The following is a 14,682-nucleotide window of genomic DNA, read 5'->3' as shown; positions in this document are numbered from 1 at the left end:
CCTTTTACCCAGTCTCTCTTCATACTCAACATCTTGCTCTCACTGACACTGTCTCCTTCCCCCTCCCCCCCGATTTGCAACAAATCCCAGTGCTGCTGTCTCCTCTCTCACTTACACCATCTCCTTTTGTCTTTCTTCCTCGCTGCCACTGTCTCCCCCATACCTCAGCAGCTTAAAAATTCTGTGGGGTCCAACTCATCTTTTCCCCTATACCCATTTGTTTAAAATTTCCATCAAAAATACACCCTCCTCTCTACCTACATGTTAAAAGGGTTTACTTATCTGGGGAAGGGTCCAACCCCCCCCCCCCCCCCCAGCCTAAGTATGGTCTCCACTCACCTGTATTTCCATTTCCATTGTGTCCTTTCTCTTTTGCTCCCACTGCTTCTATCTACATCCAGCTACCTTTCATTTCACTGGCACACTCTCCACAAGCATTAACATCTCCTGCTTCTTTGGCTACCACTGCTGTTGCCTTCATCCAACTCTCTCTCTCTCTCTCTCTCTCTCTCTCTCTCTCTCTCTCTCTCTCTCTCTCTTCCATCATCACTGCCCCTCTGCTAATCTCTTTCAGCACAAAAGAACATGAAATTGTTAGCATGGCAAAATGTTAGGTGACAAAAGTGAAATAAGAATTGAAGCAGCTAGTTCCCTACTTTTCTGTCAGTCTTTTGAAGAGGAATGCATTCACCTTTTTTGTGGCCTGACAGGAGCCTTTTTCTGCTGATTCTATTCATTTCCTGTCAACAGCAGGGTGTACTGCTGATATAAAACAAATTCTAAGGTTCAGTACATTTTTACATTTCATTTATATACTTTAACACATTTACATACTTTGACACACATAACCAACAAGTAAGTGTGGTTAACACAAAATTACTTGCTTAACATTTTTTGTGGATACTTTGCTCATCTATCACAACTCATAGAAGATGCCCAGCTAATGATTTGTATCTTAAATTATTTTACTGAATTTGCAGTCTTTCCAGTTTTACATAATTTTTGGAAGTCAGATGCCCAGCTTATGACTTGTATCTTAAAATATTTTACTGAATTTGCAGTCTTTCCAGTTTTACATAATTTTTGGGAGTCATCTCAAGTTCTTTTCACACATGTTAAGATCTTTTATAGCCCATTTTTGTCACTGGTGTACCACTTTGGGCATATATGTACAAGTGTGGAGAGCCTGTTAGACAAAGGCAATGTGTCAAAGTTTTATTGGTGAAAAATGCTGAATGAAACATAGGAAAATCCAGGATGGAATGTAACAATATTATGAAAAGGATAGTTGCTACTCACCATACTGTGGAGATGATGAGTTGCAGACAGCACAACAAAAAGACTATCAGAAAGTGAGCTTTCGTCCAACAATGCCTTCAGTGAAAATAATCACGCACACACACACACACACACACACACACACACACACACACACACACACACAGTCTCTGGCTGCTGAAGTCTGGCTTCAGTGGCCAAAGACTTTGGTCACGCGTACCTTAGTTGCATTTGCATGAATGTGTGTGTGTGTGTGTGTGTGTGTGTGTGTGTGTGTGTGTGTAGATTTATTTTCAACGAAGGCCTTGTTGGCCGAAAGCTCACTTCCTGATACTCAGCACCTCCATTATATGGTGAGTAGCAACTGTGCTTTTCATAATATAATTGAATAGAAACATAGTTTTGATGACCTTAGTACCCTTTACAAGTGTTCAAAATGTCAGCTAAAACTACATTAATGCCTCAGACCAGATATTATATACACATTTTACATGCATAAGTATGGAAACTTTGAACCTCTCTATCTCAGATAATGATAAAAAAGTTTCAAGGTTCCCCAAGAACAGTATAAGCTAAAAATTTTGACACTGCCATAAATAGAAATTATAGGAAGTGGCTATCCCCACAACTGGTTTCGATGTTTCCTCAGGAACTGGCCACAAACAAATCGTGCTGTTAGCAGCAGCTAAGGTCCTTCCTAGAACACACCTCATACAAAAGAGCCAACCAATTTGCTCAGTTTGCCTTAGTGGTGTGGGAGAGGGGGAGGAAGTGTATAATGTTTGAATTTTGACACTGTACTATAGGATAGCTACAATATGCCCATTGTTCTGATAGGTAGACAAGTGGTCATGACACGAAGGGCTATACAAAACACTTGACCCCTTATCTCTGTGATCATTAAGATCCTGAGCTATGACTCCTTGAAAAATTGCATTTTTGTGGGCAGCTTTCGTGCAAGGGCCGATTTCCACAACACTATTGAAAAAATTTTGCCTGATAGCAGGATACCACATCTGCTTTGGTAAAAGGGTTGAATATATAAAATCACTTGTAGCTATGGCGAATTCTATGTATGCCAGTCTGGCACAGCAATCCACTCACTTGAAGGAACATGGCAGAAGTTGGAAACAGAAAAGAAGACTCCATCATTACAAACCACCTTCTTAATGAAGGCCACAGTTACAAGGTGCAACAGGAAATCCCACATGACATCCACAAAGGGAGGCATATGAACCATCTTGAAATAATGGAAAGTAATAAATGTATGACTACTTGCCCAAATTTGGAACTTCTATCAGCAGCTGCTCCAAGTGTAACCATGTGTGTGGTGGCAAAGTAAATTACTTTTAAAGTGTCATCATTGGCACCTGACAGCTAGTACGGCTTCATTTTTGTCATTTTGTGCTAGTGTGTGGTAGTTGGTTATGGAAAGTACCATTGCTGAATTAAATGCTATTTACGAAGTAGTAGTTGAAAGAAATCTGGAACTGAAGTCTATCTGCAAAATTTTGGCACCTGCAGGAAGGTTATGTACTGCACTAGTTAATGTGTGTGGGGAACTAAACATAAAGTAGATCAACTGGGTGGTGGAATGAAAGAGAAACTGAGATTCACTACTTGTGGAAGCTGAAGCAGATGCAGATAAGAGAGCCTCATCAGTGCAATAAAATTGCAAGAAACTGTGCTGCGGCAGTAGTTTGACTGGATGGTGAGCTGAGAGATAAATGTGGAGATCAAGCAGTTATAGATGCAGATCAAACTGCCTCAATAGTGGTGTAAAATTGCAGAAAGGTTCTTGTTACCATTTATATGTTAAATAAAAGTTACATGTCTTTGAATTTCAAGCCCTTTTTTCTAAAAAAAAAAAGAAAGAAAGAAAGAAAGAAAGAAAAGGTAAACCCATCCAATTACATCGCATATTACAGCTCCTACTTGCATGCTCCATATTTTACTTTATTTCAGTTATGGTGATTTCACTGTAATTTCACATCGCATTATTACTGTTATCTCATTTACCATTTTGGTCCCAGTTGTAATACTACACTTGTTGAAGACAGTATTGATTTGTCAAGTCATGCCTTTGAAACATGTCAACAAAGTTTACTGTATTTTGTTCAGTTTATTTTAGTCTCTGAACAATTGTTGTAATTTGTCATTTCGTTCATTAAATCATATGTTCTATATTTTATCTAAGCTAAATAGTTATTTTTCACATTTTTATCAAAATAATTCTTTTCACTTTAGTTTTACATCAAACATTATTACTGTCAACTTTAAAAACCAATTGAAAGAATCGTTGGATCCACTTGCTTTAAAAATCTTTGATCTCTCAAAATTTATGCATCTGATGATTGCCTAACAATAGAAAACAGGTTGGTTAAATAATAAAGTAGAATAATATACAAGTGCTATCCCTTTCCCATTCATTTACATTTACCATAGATTCTAAGACAATGGGAAAAGGTATATTTCACAATGAAAAGCATGGCTATTTTCAAACCGAAACTGCTATATTTATCGATAGGCGCTTAAGATGTGTTGAAGTATGGCAACTGGCTATGTGGGCTACAAATGCAACATTTCCTGTGTTACTGATGGCATATTCTATTCTGAAAGAAAACAGACCAGAGTGCTCACATTGTCGACTGTTGTGGCTTCTTGTAATGCAGCTCTTTTTCCACCCTAAATTGCCTTAAAGTGGTGATGGTTCCATCACATTCATTCAACTCAGTGACAGAGAACAAGCAGTTTACTACAGATATGCCCTTCATGCTCCACAGCAAGGCAAATACAGCTGGAGCCCTTGCACAGTCTAACAGAATTTTCTGAGCAGTGGAAGGAAAGACTGCAGACAGCATGTGTGGACTCAAGTGGGTCCTACTTTAAAAGCAACATCCAATAACTGAACATACACTGTTGTGCAGAACTTGGTATAAAAGTAACTATAGTAGGATGTGTCACTTGCCAAGTAAAATAACTTGAAACAACTTGGACCATACATAGAAAGAGTAGCTATATTATTGTACAGAAGGTAACTGAAAGACATTTGCAATGAGAAGGATAGAAAAGACACTTTTATTTAAAGACAATAAATACACTGAAGTCATTCATAATTTACAATGGTCCCCTGGACATTACGCAAGATAAATAAATGTAAATTTCGTGTGACTAGGGCCTCCTGTTGGGTAGACCATTCACCGGGTGCAAGTCTTTTGATTTGATGCTACTTAGGCGAATTGCGTAATGATGGGGATGAAATAATGATGATTAGGACAACACAACACACAGCCCCTGAGCGGAGAAAATCTCCGACCCAGCCGGTAATCGAACCCGGGCCCTTAGGATTGACATTCTGTCGTGCTGACCACTCAGCTACTGGGGGCGGATGTTACAAAAGATGTGACATGTTTCTTAATAGGGTCTGTGATCACAAGGGATGACAATGTATGCTCTGCAACATGTTCTCATGCTGGCCACAAGGTTGGTAAGGAGTTCTTGTGGTGAGATGTTCCATTGCTCCATCAGCACAGTTGACAACTGCTAGATGGTTGTTGGTGCATGTGGATGTTGATGTGCTACAGTGCGTCTTCTCAAAACATCCCACACATGCTCAATGGAATTTAAGTCAGGAGCAAATAGGCAAACCAGTCTATTCACTGAATATTCTCTCATTCCAGGAACTCGCGCACCTGCACACTTCGATGTGAGCATGCACTGTCATCCGTAAAAATGAAGCCAGTGTCATAATTACATTGGCCAGTGAGTGTACTGTGTTCAAAGATTTGGGAGTCAGTACACTCATGCAACGTTATGCCCATCCGCAACGAAACACCAGGAAATTATGACGTTCAACAATGTCACCAGATGCATTACACATTCCTGCCTGTCACCGTATGAAGGTCATAATGCACCCAGGAACTATGCTGAGCATTATCATTTTGGTGGTCCAGGTGTTATGGTGTGGGGGAGACAATGTTGTATGTGTGCACTGACCCTCAAATCTTTGAATGTTCACCAGTCAATGTTATTGCAACACTGTACTCCTCCTCAATGTGCATCTTTTCAGGGGTTCATTCAGACTGACTTAATTTTTATGGATGAAAATGCACAACCGCATCAACTGTGTAGGTGCATGAGCTCTTGGAATAAGAGGATATTTGGTGAATGTACTGCCATACCTGTTTCCCTGACTTCAGCCCCTTGTACACTTGGATGTGTTGCAGAGACATACTGCAGCATGTCCACATGCACCATCAATCATCTAGCAGTTGTCAACAGTGCTGGTGGAGGAATGGAACACCCAAATACAGCTTACCTACATTGTGGCCAACATGGAAGTAGCTGGAAGTCGTGCATTACTGTCCACTGTGATCACACAAATCCACCCTTTTGTAATGCTCAGGGTACCATCGTAAATCGCAGTAACTTCAGTGTAATTATTGTCTTTCAATAAAAGTGTCATTTCTGTTCATCCCATTGCTTATTTCTTTCAGTTACCTACTGTACTGTATACTATACTATACTATACTATAGCTTTCGAATGAAAGAATAATTAAATGGACACCTTAGCTGCAAACAGGCGTTGATGTACTTCATTAGGGACATGTTGAAAATGTCTGCCCCGACTGGGACTCAAACCTGGGATCTCCTGTTTACATGGCAGACGCTCTAGCCATCTGAACCACCGAGGGCACAGAGGATAGTGTGCCTGCAGGGACTTATCCCTTGCACGCTCCCTGTGAGCCCCACATTCCCAACATGTCCACACCACAACATTCGTAGTGCACCTAATAGATGTACATGAAGTACTTCAACGCCTGTTTGCAGCTAGGGTGTCCATTTAATTATTTCATTTCTAGCAAAGCTGCATGGTCATCAACAGTAACTGTTCTTTCGGGAACAGATACTACCGTCATATATACTATAGCTTTCATAGAGCAGTGTTACGTTGACAGTGACACACAATACAAAAGTTTATCTCATTCTTAATTTTTGCACACCAGCATATTAGACAGGCACACAAATTTGCTGCAAAAATCCAATTTTCTGAGGCAGTCTTTATATACAACAATCTTCCAGTTCAGAACAAGAACAACAATTAGTAAACTACCTATTCATTGCCTCAGAGTTGATCAGTTTTGATGAGGATTTTTCATAGCATCAAGAAGTGCTTTGAGGTCAAGGAATAGTCAAGCAATAAGATATCTTGACTAACAGCCTCATTTCTTTTGTGACAATACAGATTTATTTTAGGTATCTGACAAAGCCCCTTCACACATGGCCACTGCTGTCTCTAAGAACATTATGGCCTCACTGAAGCAAGAGTGATCTTGGTTGCAGTGCCTGGTAGGAGCATGGAAGAGTTGAGGGGTGGAGAAGGGGACAAATAGCAGGACAGGGGTGTGTGAAGATACAGTAGTGCTGCTTGTGGGAGTGTACATTCAGAGACATGGCAGTGGCAGGATGGTGGACTGCTAGATGCTACATTGTAATACTTGGGTTGTGGAGGGAGGGGGGGAGAGAATAGGAGAGACACAGCAAAACAGAAAGGAATATACAGGTGAGAGGGGGGAGGGGCATTTGAAGGCATGTGTGAGGCTAGGATGCAAGCACAGAAGGGAACAGAGGAAAGTGGAGGGCACAGACAAGTGGTGTTATGGAAATTGAGGGAACGTTCTCATCTGCACACTTCAGAATAACGGGCATTGATACGAAGGATCCAGATGGCATGGGCTGTGAAGAAGCCATGGAAGTCAAATAGGTCATGTTGCATTTGGCATGCTTGGCAACTACATGGACAGCTGACTCTAGCCACAATTTGACAGTGGCCTATCACGCAGACAGACAGCCTGTTAGTGGTCATGCTCTGGTAGAATGCTGCATAGAGGTTGAACTTAAGTTGGTAGTAGTGGGAGGATGTATGGGACAAGTTCTGCATCTATGTCTTTTGCAGGGATGTGAGCCATGGGACAAGGGGTTGGGAGCAGGGGTAGAATAAGGACAGATAAGGATATTGCACAGGTTGGGTGGATGATGGAATATCACTTTCACAGGGGTAGGGAGGATATTTCTCATTTCAGGGCACAATCTGAGGTTGACAAAGCCCCAGTGGAGAACATGATACAGTTGTTCCAGTCCTGGGTGGGATTGAGTCACAAAGGGTTGCTCGTTTGCAGCTGATCATTGGGCATTAGGGGTATGCTTGGAGACTGGGTAGACAATGTGCTGGATATCTTGTTTCTGGATAAGGTGGAGAGGATAATTTCAGTCTTCAAATGCCTCAGTCAGCAAGATCCTCAATATATTTGGAGATGAATTTTTCATCACTCCAGATACGTTGACCACAGGGGCCTAGGCTGCATGCTAGGAGCATCGTGATGTGGATTGGGTGCAAGCTGTCAAAATGGTGGTATTGTTGGCCATTCGTAGATTAGGTGCGATGGACGTACTGATGGAGACATCCAAGTGGCAGATTTGTCTTCAAAAGAGAACTAATTATGGGTTAAGGTATATTGGTCATGGTGACCAGGAACAAGGTTGTGTGTTTGAAGTCAATTGGATTATGGGAAAGGCAGGTTCAGCAATGGCAAGTTCAGCATTGGAGGTGCCAATATAGAGGGAGGAGGAACTGACCGTGACAAACAGGGCATTGGGTGGTGTATGGACAGGAAATATGGAGAGTTGTTAAAGGAAATGGTTAGTGTCCTTAATTTAGGAGGGTACGTTATGGGTAATGGGCTGAATATGGTGTGCAACAACTGCAGAAATTCTCTCTGAAAGGAGACAGTACCCAGCCTTAATTTAGTAACCTGAGGTTCTGGGGGAGACCAAGGGATTTGAGAAGGGACTTGTTCCACCACTGGTAAAAAATGTTTCATTACAAGCAGACCAGCAATTTTAACAATGTATGTCGTATACTGCTCAAAATATGGCATCCTCCTGCTTCTTACATCAGCATAACAGCTACCAAACTGTCTGTAAGGTTGCTTTGGCACAGTTTGAGGTCTCTTCATTTAATACACATCACCACCAAATGTGTCTGCTTGCTTTTGTGTCATTTGACTGCCTGTCACACAAAATAAGGTTCACACACCAGTACTGACAGAACTACAATTTTCACAGAAATCTGTCTTTTCTTACATTTTAGTAATCACATCCATTTAATACTTCTATCTATTAATACATTGCTCCTATTTATGAATCAGTAGATGTGTGTGTCTTATATGGAACATGTGCCCTTGATTTGAGACCACTTATTCTCTTGATGGAAACTGATTTAGTTTCCTGGCACCCAAGATGCTGAGGTGCCATCAACTGCAAGGCTTCAAGTCACCAAACATTCCTTAAAACTTTAAAACATTTAGATTCCATAAAAATGTGGTGATGATAACCAGATTACTGTAGATATAAGTGTAACTGATATTTTCCACTGCTAAAAATTGATCAGTGAAATTGTCCCGACTGTGTGGTATTCCTGTTTGCAAAAAATTTGCTTCGCATGTACATTATTTATAATGCTCTTCAACATCTCACAAATGATAATACTATTAATGAATTAATTAGTTGATTTATCACTTTTGCAGGTCAACTCTCTTGGCAATTATGAAGAAACAATACAACAAAGTGGAAGCTTCAAGAGATTGATGTACCAGGTCTTGGGACAGTCAGACTTTTAACTGCAATGTTGTAAGATACAAATTAAGTGAAATCCACTCTGTGCACATCAGTTTAACTCAAAACGTAAATGACACTGTGCGACAACCACAGAGATTTCACATCAATGAAAATATCCTTCTTTTTATATAAAGCCATTGTGTTCAAATATTTGATATGGCTAGATTTAGACTTGCCTACATAACCAATCTGTGTTGTGGTCCTCAGCACTAAACTATCCCGCCTGCACATATGTCAATGAGTGTACATTCTAGTCAGTAAATGAGGGGGAAAATGCTATGCACATATGCTAGTATTTCTCAATATGTGAGTAATCATATCTGGCATATACCTGTTGGGAGAGAGGTCAGTCTGGCTTGGATATGAGGAATGGAAACAGTAAAGAAGTGGAGCAATGAGACACATCTGATCTTTTTCTGGATGAATGATATATTTTTGTTTATTGAGTGAGCTGAAACTATAATCAATGTCTGTATAAAAATATGAACTGTGAAAATAGTTTTAACGCAGTGGAATGTTTTGCTTATAAATCTGTACTGGTCAGCTTTGTATATCCTGCCACAAAATAGTTTCCGTTAATAAATTTCTGTTCTGTTTTAATAATTGTTTTCTTGAGTCTCGTAACCACAGTTGGATATTCAAATATATCACTTAGCTATTTCATAACAATGGCCTGATCTTTGAAATCTTTCTCCACAATTTATCATCTGAATTATATACATTTTTCTCTTTCTATATAATTATGTAAACTTTCCAACATATATTTTTCTTAAAACAATAGCCATAAGTAAAGAGAAGATTTTTATGGTTCCATATATCACAACTTATTGTCAAGATACAGTAAATGATAAAAATATACACGGCATATAAAATAAATTTGTACAAATTCTTAATTGAAAAACCACCACAGATAAAAAGCACAATTCGATATGGTTATACGGCTTGTCTGTTATTTGTATTCAGCATTGATAGCTCTGCCAATCACAAGTTTTCTGATTTCAGTAGTGCCCGCTCCTATCTCATACAGCTTTGCATCCCTCAGAAGACGGCCAGTTGGATAGTCATTTATATATCCATTTCCACCTGCAGCAGCATGAAAATTAATCATCACACTGGAATTATAACAACAGCATTATACAAGCTACTTGTACGCTTTCTCTAGATGTTACAATAAAATGAAGATAGAAAAGACATCTTCCTTTCATAAGATATGACAATTACCAGCTTGGAGAGACCATGATTGAAAAATATTCTTTTCTTATTTTATTACACTTGGTGAAACCACTGGTTTTATTTTTATAGTGACTCATTTCAGCTGTGATCAACAGCCATCTTCAGATTAATAATATTCATCTTATCTAATTACAACAATACATTCAACTCTGTTATGAGGCTTATTATGGTGCAACACTGATGAAAAGATAAGATGGACAAGGTAAAAATTAAACCAGTATTCGTTGTCAGGTCTAATAAAAGACGAAACAAGGAACTGTGCCTTATTAGAGAGCAGGAAGCACGACTGTGCTACCTTTCAAATTCCTTCACAGTTTGTCAATCTGTAAACTGAAGAGCGAACAGGCAGATCCCCACTCTCTCGACCCAAATATATCACATATAGTATCTACTGACTGCGGCCTAAGCTTATACTCGTGCTTCCACATTACAACTCTGAAATCAGTGGCTATGCAGCATGCAGACATTCGTAGAGAGCGAGTTTATTTTTCATTAAAAGCACGAACACTATACAGAATACAGAAACAGCAACTATTGCAAGAAATGTGTACAAACAGTGCCTACATAAATCTTCACATGTTGCATTACATATTGATGGAAAGCTTATTTCACAGTGTTCCTGTACAGTATGTGTAGTGTTTTTTTTTAGAAAGATCATTTCCCCCACCACAAGTAATTTAAGGACAGTATTCCCAGAACAACTGGACAGAATGTGGAAAACAACTTTGAAGAGTTACTGAGGAATATTGCCTAGACACGTATAATGGAAAGACTTTAATCCTAGTGGGAATCTAGCACTTTCTGCAGAGAATTTTCCATACTGTCCATTACTCCTCTGTTAATATCTGTGGGGTAAAGAGTATCTGTGCAATCTCTTTATCGTACACTGTTCTAATAAAACCTGTGTTGAACTTAATGTTCCATCTGAATCAGGAATTTGATCATCTTATTCTTTTTACTAATTTATCAGACATTTATCAGACATTTATCACATTACATATATTTCTTTGTCCACCTTATTTCGTAAGTGAGACACTTGGATGTGAAGCAATTACAATTATATAACTTTTCTGGATTACTATCATCCAACTATTATACACAGTTTTACCTGCTTAAGCACATTTAAAGAAATAACTTTCAAAATTAATAAGACACATATATGAGGCAAACAACAAGTTTAATAGTAAATGACAAAAAAAGTTAATAATGAAAAATCATCTAAAATATTGGAACAAGATAAAGAATATTACATTTGCCTTAAACAAAACAATAGAGTGCAGGGAAATCATTCTACATTTGATGCTTTAGATGCCACAATAACTAGAAAGAAATATGCTAAGGGTCAGACCAAGAAATTCATGACAACTAAACAAACTGCTACAAGAGTTTGTTGAACGTCTCCATAACAATCTTGCACTGACTAAGTGATCATGTGGCAAAAACTGGTGGACCTTCTTCCTCTGTTGTACTGATCCAGTTCGGTAAGGGTCATCTTATAGGCTTTTAGTAAGCCACTTTTTTAGAGGATGAATTACATTTTCTTAATATTCTCCCAACGTATCTCAGCTTGCCATCAACTTCTCCTACAATTTGCTTCAATGGTCATTCCACTTCACGTTGCTCCACATTGTTATGTTTATGTATCTCAAGGTAGTTACTGTTTTCAGTGATTTGTCACCAATAGTGTAATTGAAAAGTATTGGATCTCTTCACCTATTTATGCAGAACATGTTACATTTATTTACATTCAGGGTCAACTGCCAGACCCTACACCAGATGTGTATCTTCTACAGGTCATCCTGCAGTTCACTAAATGGGACACTTCCTTGGAGTGCACTCAAAGCTGTTTTACATCTGTCAGTTTCTTGTTCTATTAATAGTCTTTGACCTGATATTCCATATCTCACCGATGAACGTAGCGAGCTGTTTTGCAATGCCTGTCTGCAGTACCTACGCAGACTTTGCTTAAGAAAAATTTTGTCTGTCAAAAATGTCCTAATGCATGAGCATATAACTTGCTCTAGAATTCAACATTTTGATGTCAGCAATAGAGTGTACAATTGTGTGTATCTGTCTGACGACCCATTCTGGAAACAGAAAAGATTTGTGCTTTTTTTTCTCCAATTGCCTATAGTAAACTGACGGGAGAAGAGGAAAGAGTTCTTGCACATAATCTCTGTAGAATCTCACAGGTGTCTCATCCTGTCAAGAACACTTTCCATTTTTGAGTGACTTTAGTTGATTTTCCTTTCCACAATTTCAGACAACCAACGTCAGTATTTCAGCCTTCTCTTAATCGTCATCTGCTTTCATGTCTGTGTGGTCACAGAATGACTGAACAGATGATTTTTATCTGCTTATGAACCTTCCGTACAACCAGAACTACTTAGAATTTTGCCCACACTACATAGAGAAATTTTACTTCTGAATTCATTGACTGCTTCTCGCATTGTTGTTTTTACATTCCTTTTGTTTTTTTCCAGCTTCTGTTTGTCAACTAGGCTTTGACGTAACTTAAATTTGTAACGAGGCTCTCTCTCCTTTTGTAGCGACTTCCTAACATGACTCTCACAATTCTCCAAGTTCTCTCTGAAATGATCTCTCATTATATACTTTGAGGCAGATGGTCTATAAAAGCAACTTATTACTATGTTTGACCCACCTTTGATGATTAAATATGCCCAAAGTATTTCACTTTTTGAATCTGTAATAAACCGAACAGACAGTATAGAGTTCTTTATGGCAATAAATTTGTCATAATTAGTGGCAATTTGTCTATGCTTGCGACGTACATTCAAATTTTAATTTAGAATTTGCTGCTATTTACTTCTAGTTTCAGCCCACTTTCTCTTCCTCCTACAGGTTGTCCCACATAAAACCAGTACACATCATCTCTAGTCCAACTGCTTATGAAGTGGCAACACTGTCTCAAAACTGTATTTTACTGGAAAGTTGAGTGCAGCTGTGTGTTTGGGCATCAGTTATTGTGAGAAGCTCGTATTGATAATTTGTTACAGAAACAGGACAGCCTGCTACCGAAAAGCGAATTGATATTGTGGTGTGTTATATAAAGACATGCTCCATGAAAGAATGCAGAGAAATGTTTCAAGCGAGGTATACTGGTAGGAAACTCATCACGACCAGTTCTAGTCAAGATATGCACAAGAAATGGAAGGCTGTAGGACCTGTTCAGAATAAGCAGTGGAATAGATGACCAACAGTCACATCCCCTGAATCTACAGACAGAATTTGCATCAACATTATAAGTCCCTGCAAGTTGGTTTTGGTAAGCAGCTTATTATAGCAGGTTGGTACCTCTCATACATCATGTCATTGTGTACTAAAAGGTATGAAATTAAAAGCCTATTATGTGAGTATCCTAAAGAGTTGAAATTTGAGGATCAGGAATTCATTATTGTAACTGGCTATTAATATCTAGTACTAATGTTACTTGAACTCTTGCCAACAAAAGTATGGTCCACATCACCAACATGTTCTCTGAAAAGAAAGACCTGCCAGTAGAGATCTCTGGTCACCAAGATCTCTGGACTTAACATTGTGTTATTTTTATTTATGAGCACACCAAAAAGGCAAAGTGTATGCTGACAATCCTCACACAACAGACAATCTTAAATGGAACATTAGTAGATTAATGGACAACAACATGCCTGCAGAATTACAGTGTGTTGCTGGTGGTCATCACACGATGTCAGCGATGCCTGGACGCCCAAACCCACCACTCCCAGCATCTCTCACAAACAGGTAATAAGACTTTTTTTTTTACAGTAATATTATCTATTCTTTTTTGGTTAGTTTATTGTTAGTTGAATCACGGGTGTGAGGCGTACCAGTTTTACATGGGGCATCCTGTACTATGTGGTAATTGTTGCCGTCTGGTGTTCCTTTTACCTTAAAAACCCCACTCCATACGCACACCACACATAGTCTGTCATCAAAGTAGCTGCTTACTTTGTGTATTGCACACCTGACCTATTGGGTGAGTTCTTCAATTCTCCACCTCATAGAGGTCCAGAAGTTTACATTCAAAATTGTCACAGAATCATCTGAGCCTCTGGTTTAGACCTTCCAAACCAGAGAACCACAGTCAACTCTTGAATATGGTGCTCCAGTAAGGCTCCTTCCACCCTGCCTGTGAAGCTATCTATCTTCACCAATCCAGTCAACTGTTTCAAGGAACCACGCATGGCCTCAGGACAAGCTACGGTTTGCAGATACTTAAACCTAGCATACACAGCACAGTCTCCTCCATCTCTCAGTGAGGTCTCCAGGCAAATATCTAAACTGCATACTGACCTCCCTTCCTGAGCTGTGTGCTATTTCTCTTAGCAGCTCCATTAACCACCTAACACTAGGCTTCCAATGACCTATATGCCCACTATCCATGCTTGTCTGGAAAACTGGCCACAGCCCTAACAGGCAAAATGTCTTTTGCTGATCCAGATGTGTTGTCATACCTGCATTTCATAATTTGCG

At 39.2% G+C, this 14,682-nt stretch overlaps 2 protein-coding genes across 6 annotated transcripts in view; one reads left to right on the top strand and one right to left on the bottom strand.

The window, feature by feature from the left end:
- Nucleotides 1-9,558, top strand: part of LOC126419247 (PDZ and LIM domain protein 3) — a 445,696-nt gene extending 436,138 nt beyond the window's left edge. For all 5 annotated transcript variants that reach the window (XM_050086403.1, XM_050086402.1, XM_050086401.1 and 2 more), the window contains one exon: nucleotides 8,865-9,558. In XM_050086403.1, the coding sequence (XP_049942360.1) occupies nucleotides 8,865-8,957 (93 nt within the window). In that variant the 3' untranslated portion in view covers nucleotides 8,958-9,558. The remainder of the gene's footprint in view (nucleotides 1-8,864) is intronic.
- Nucleotides 9,559-9,743: 185 nt separating this feature from the next.
- The window catches only part of LOC126419246 (isovaleryl-CoA dehydrogenase, mitochondrial), a 68,870-nt gene continuing 63,931 nt past the window's right edge, over nucleotides 9,744-14,682 (bottom strand). Inside the window, exon 8 of the mRNA XM_050086398.1 lies at nucleotides 9,744-10,038. Coding sequence (XP_049942355.1) covers nucleotides 9,905-10,038 — 134 coding nt within the window. The 3' untranslated portion in view covers nucleotides 9,744-9,904. The remainder of the gene's footprint in view (nucleotides 10,039-14,682) is intronic.

This window comes from Schistocerca serialis, chromosome 9 (assembly GCF_023864345.2).
Source record: "Schistocerca serialis cubense isolate TAMUIC-IGC-003099 chromosome 9, iqSchSeri2.2, whole genome shotgun sequence".
NCBI classification, from domain to species: Eukaryota; Metazoa; Arthropoda; class Insecta; order Orthoptera; family Acrididae; genus Schistocerca; species Schistocerca serialis.
This window is presented reverse-complemented; position numbering and strand designations above follow the sequence as displayed.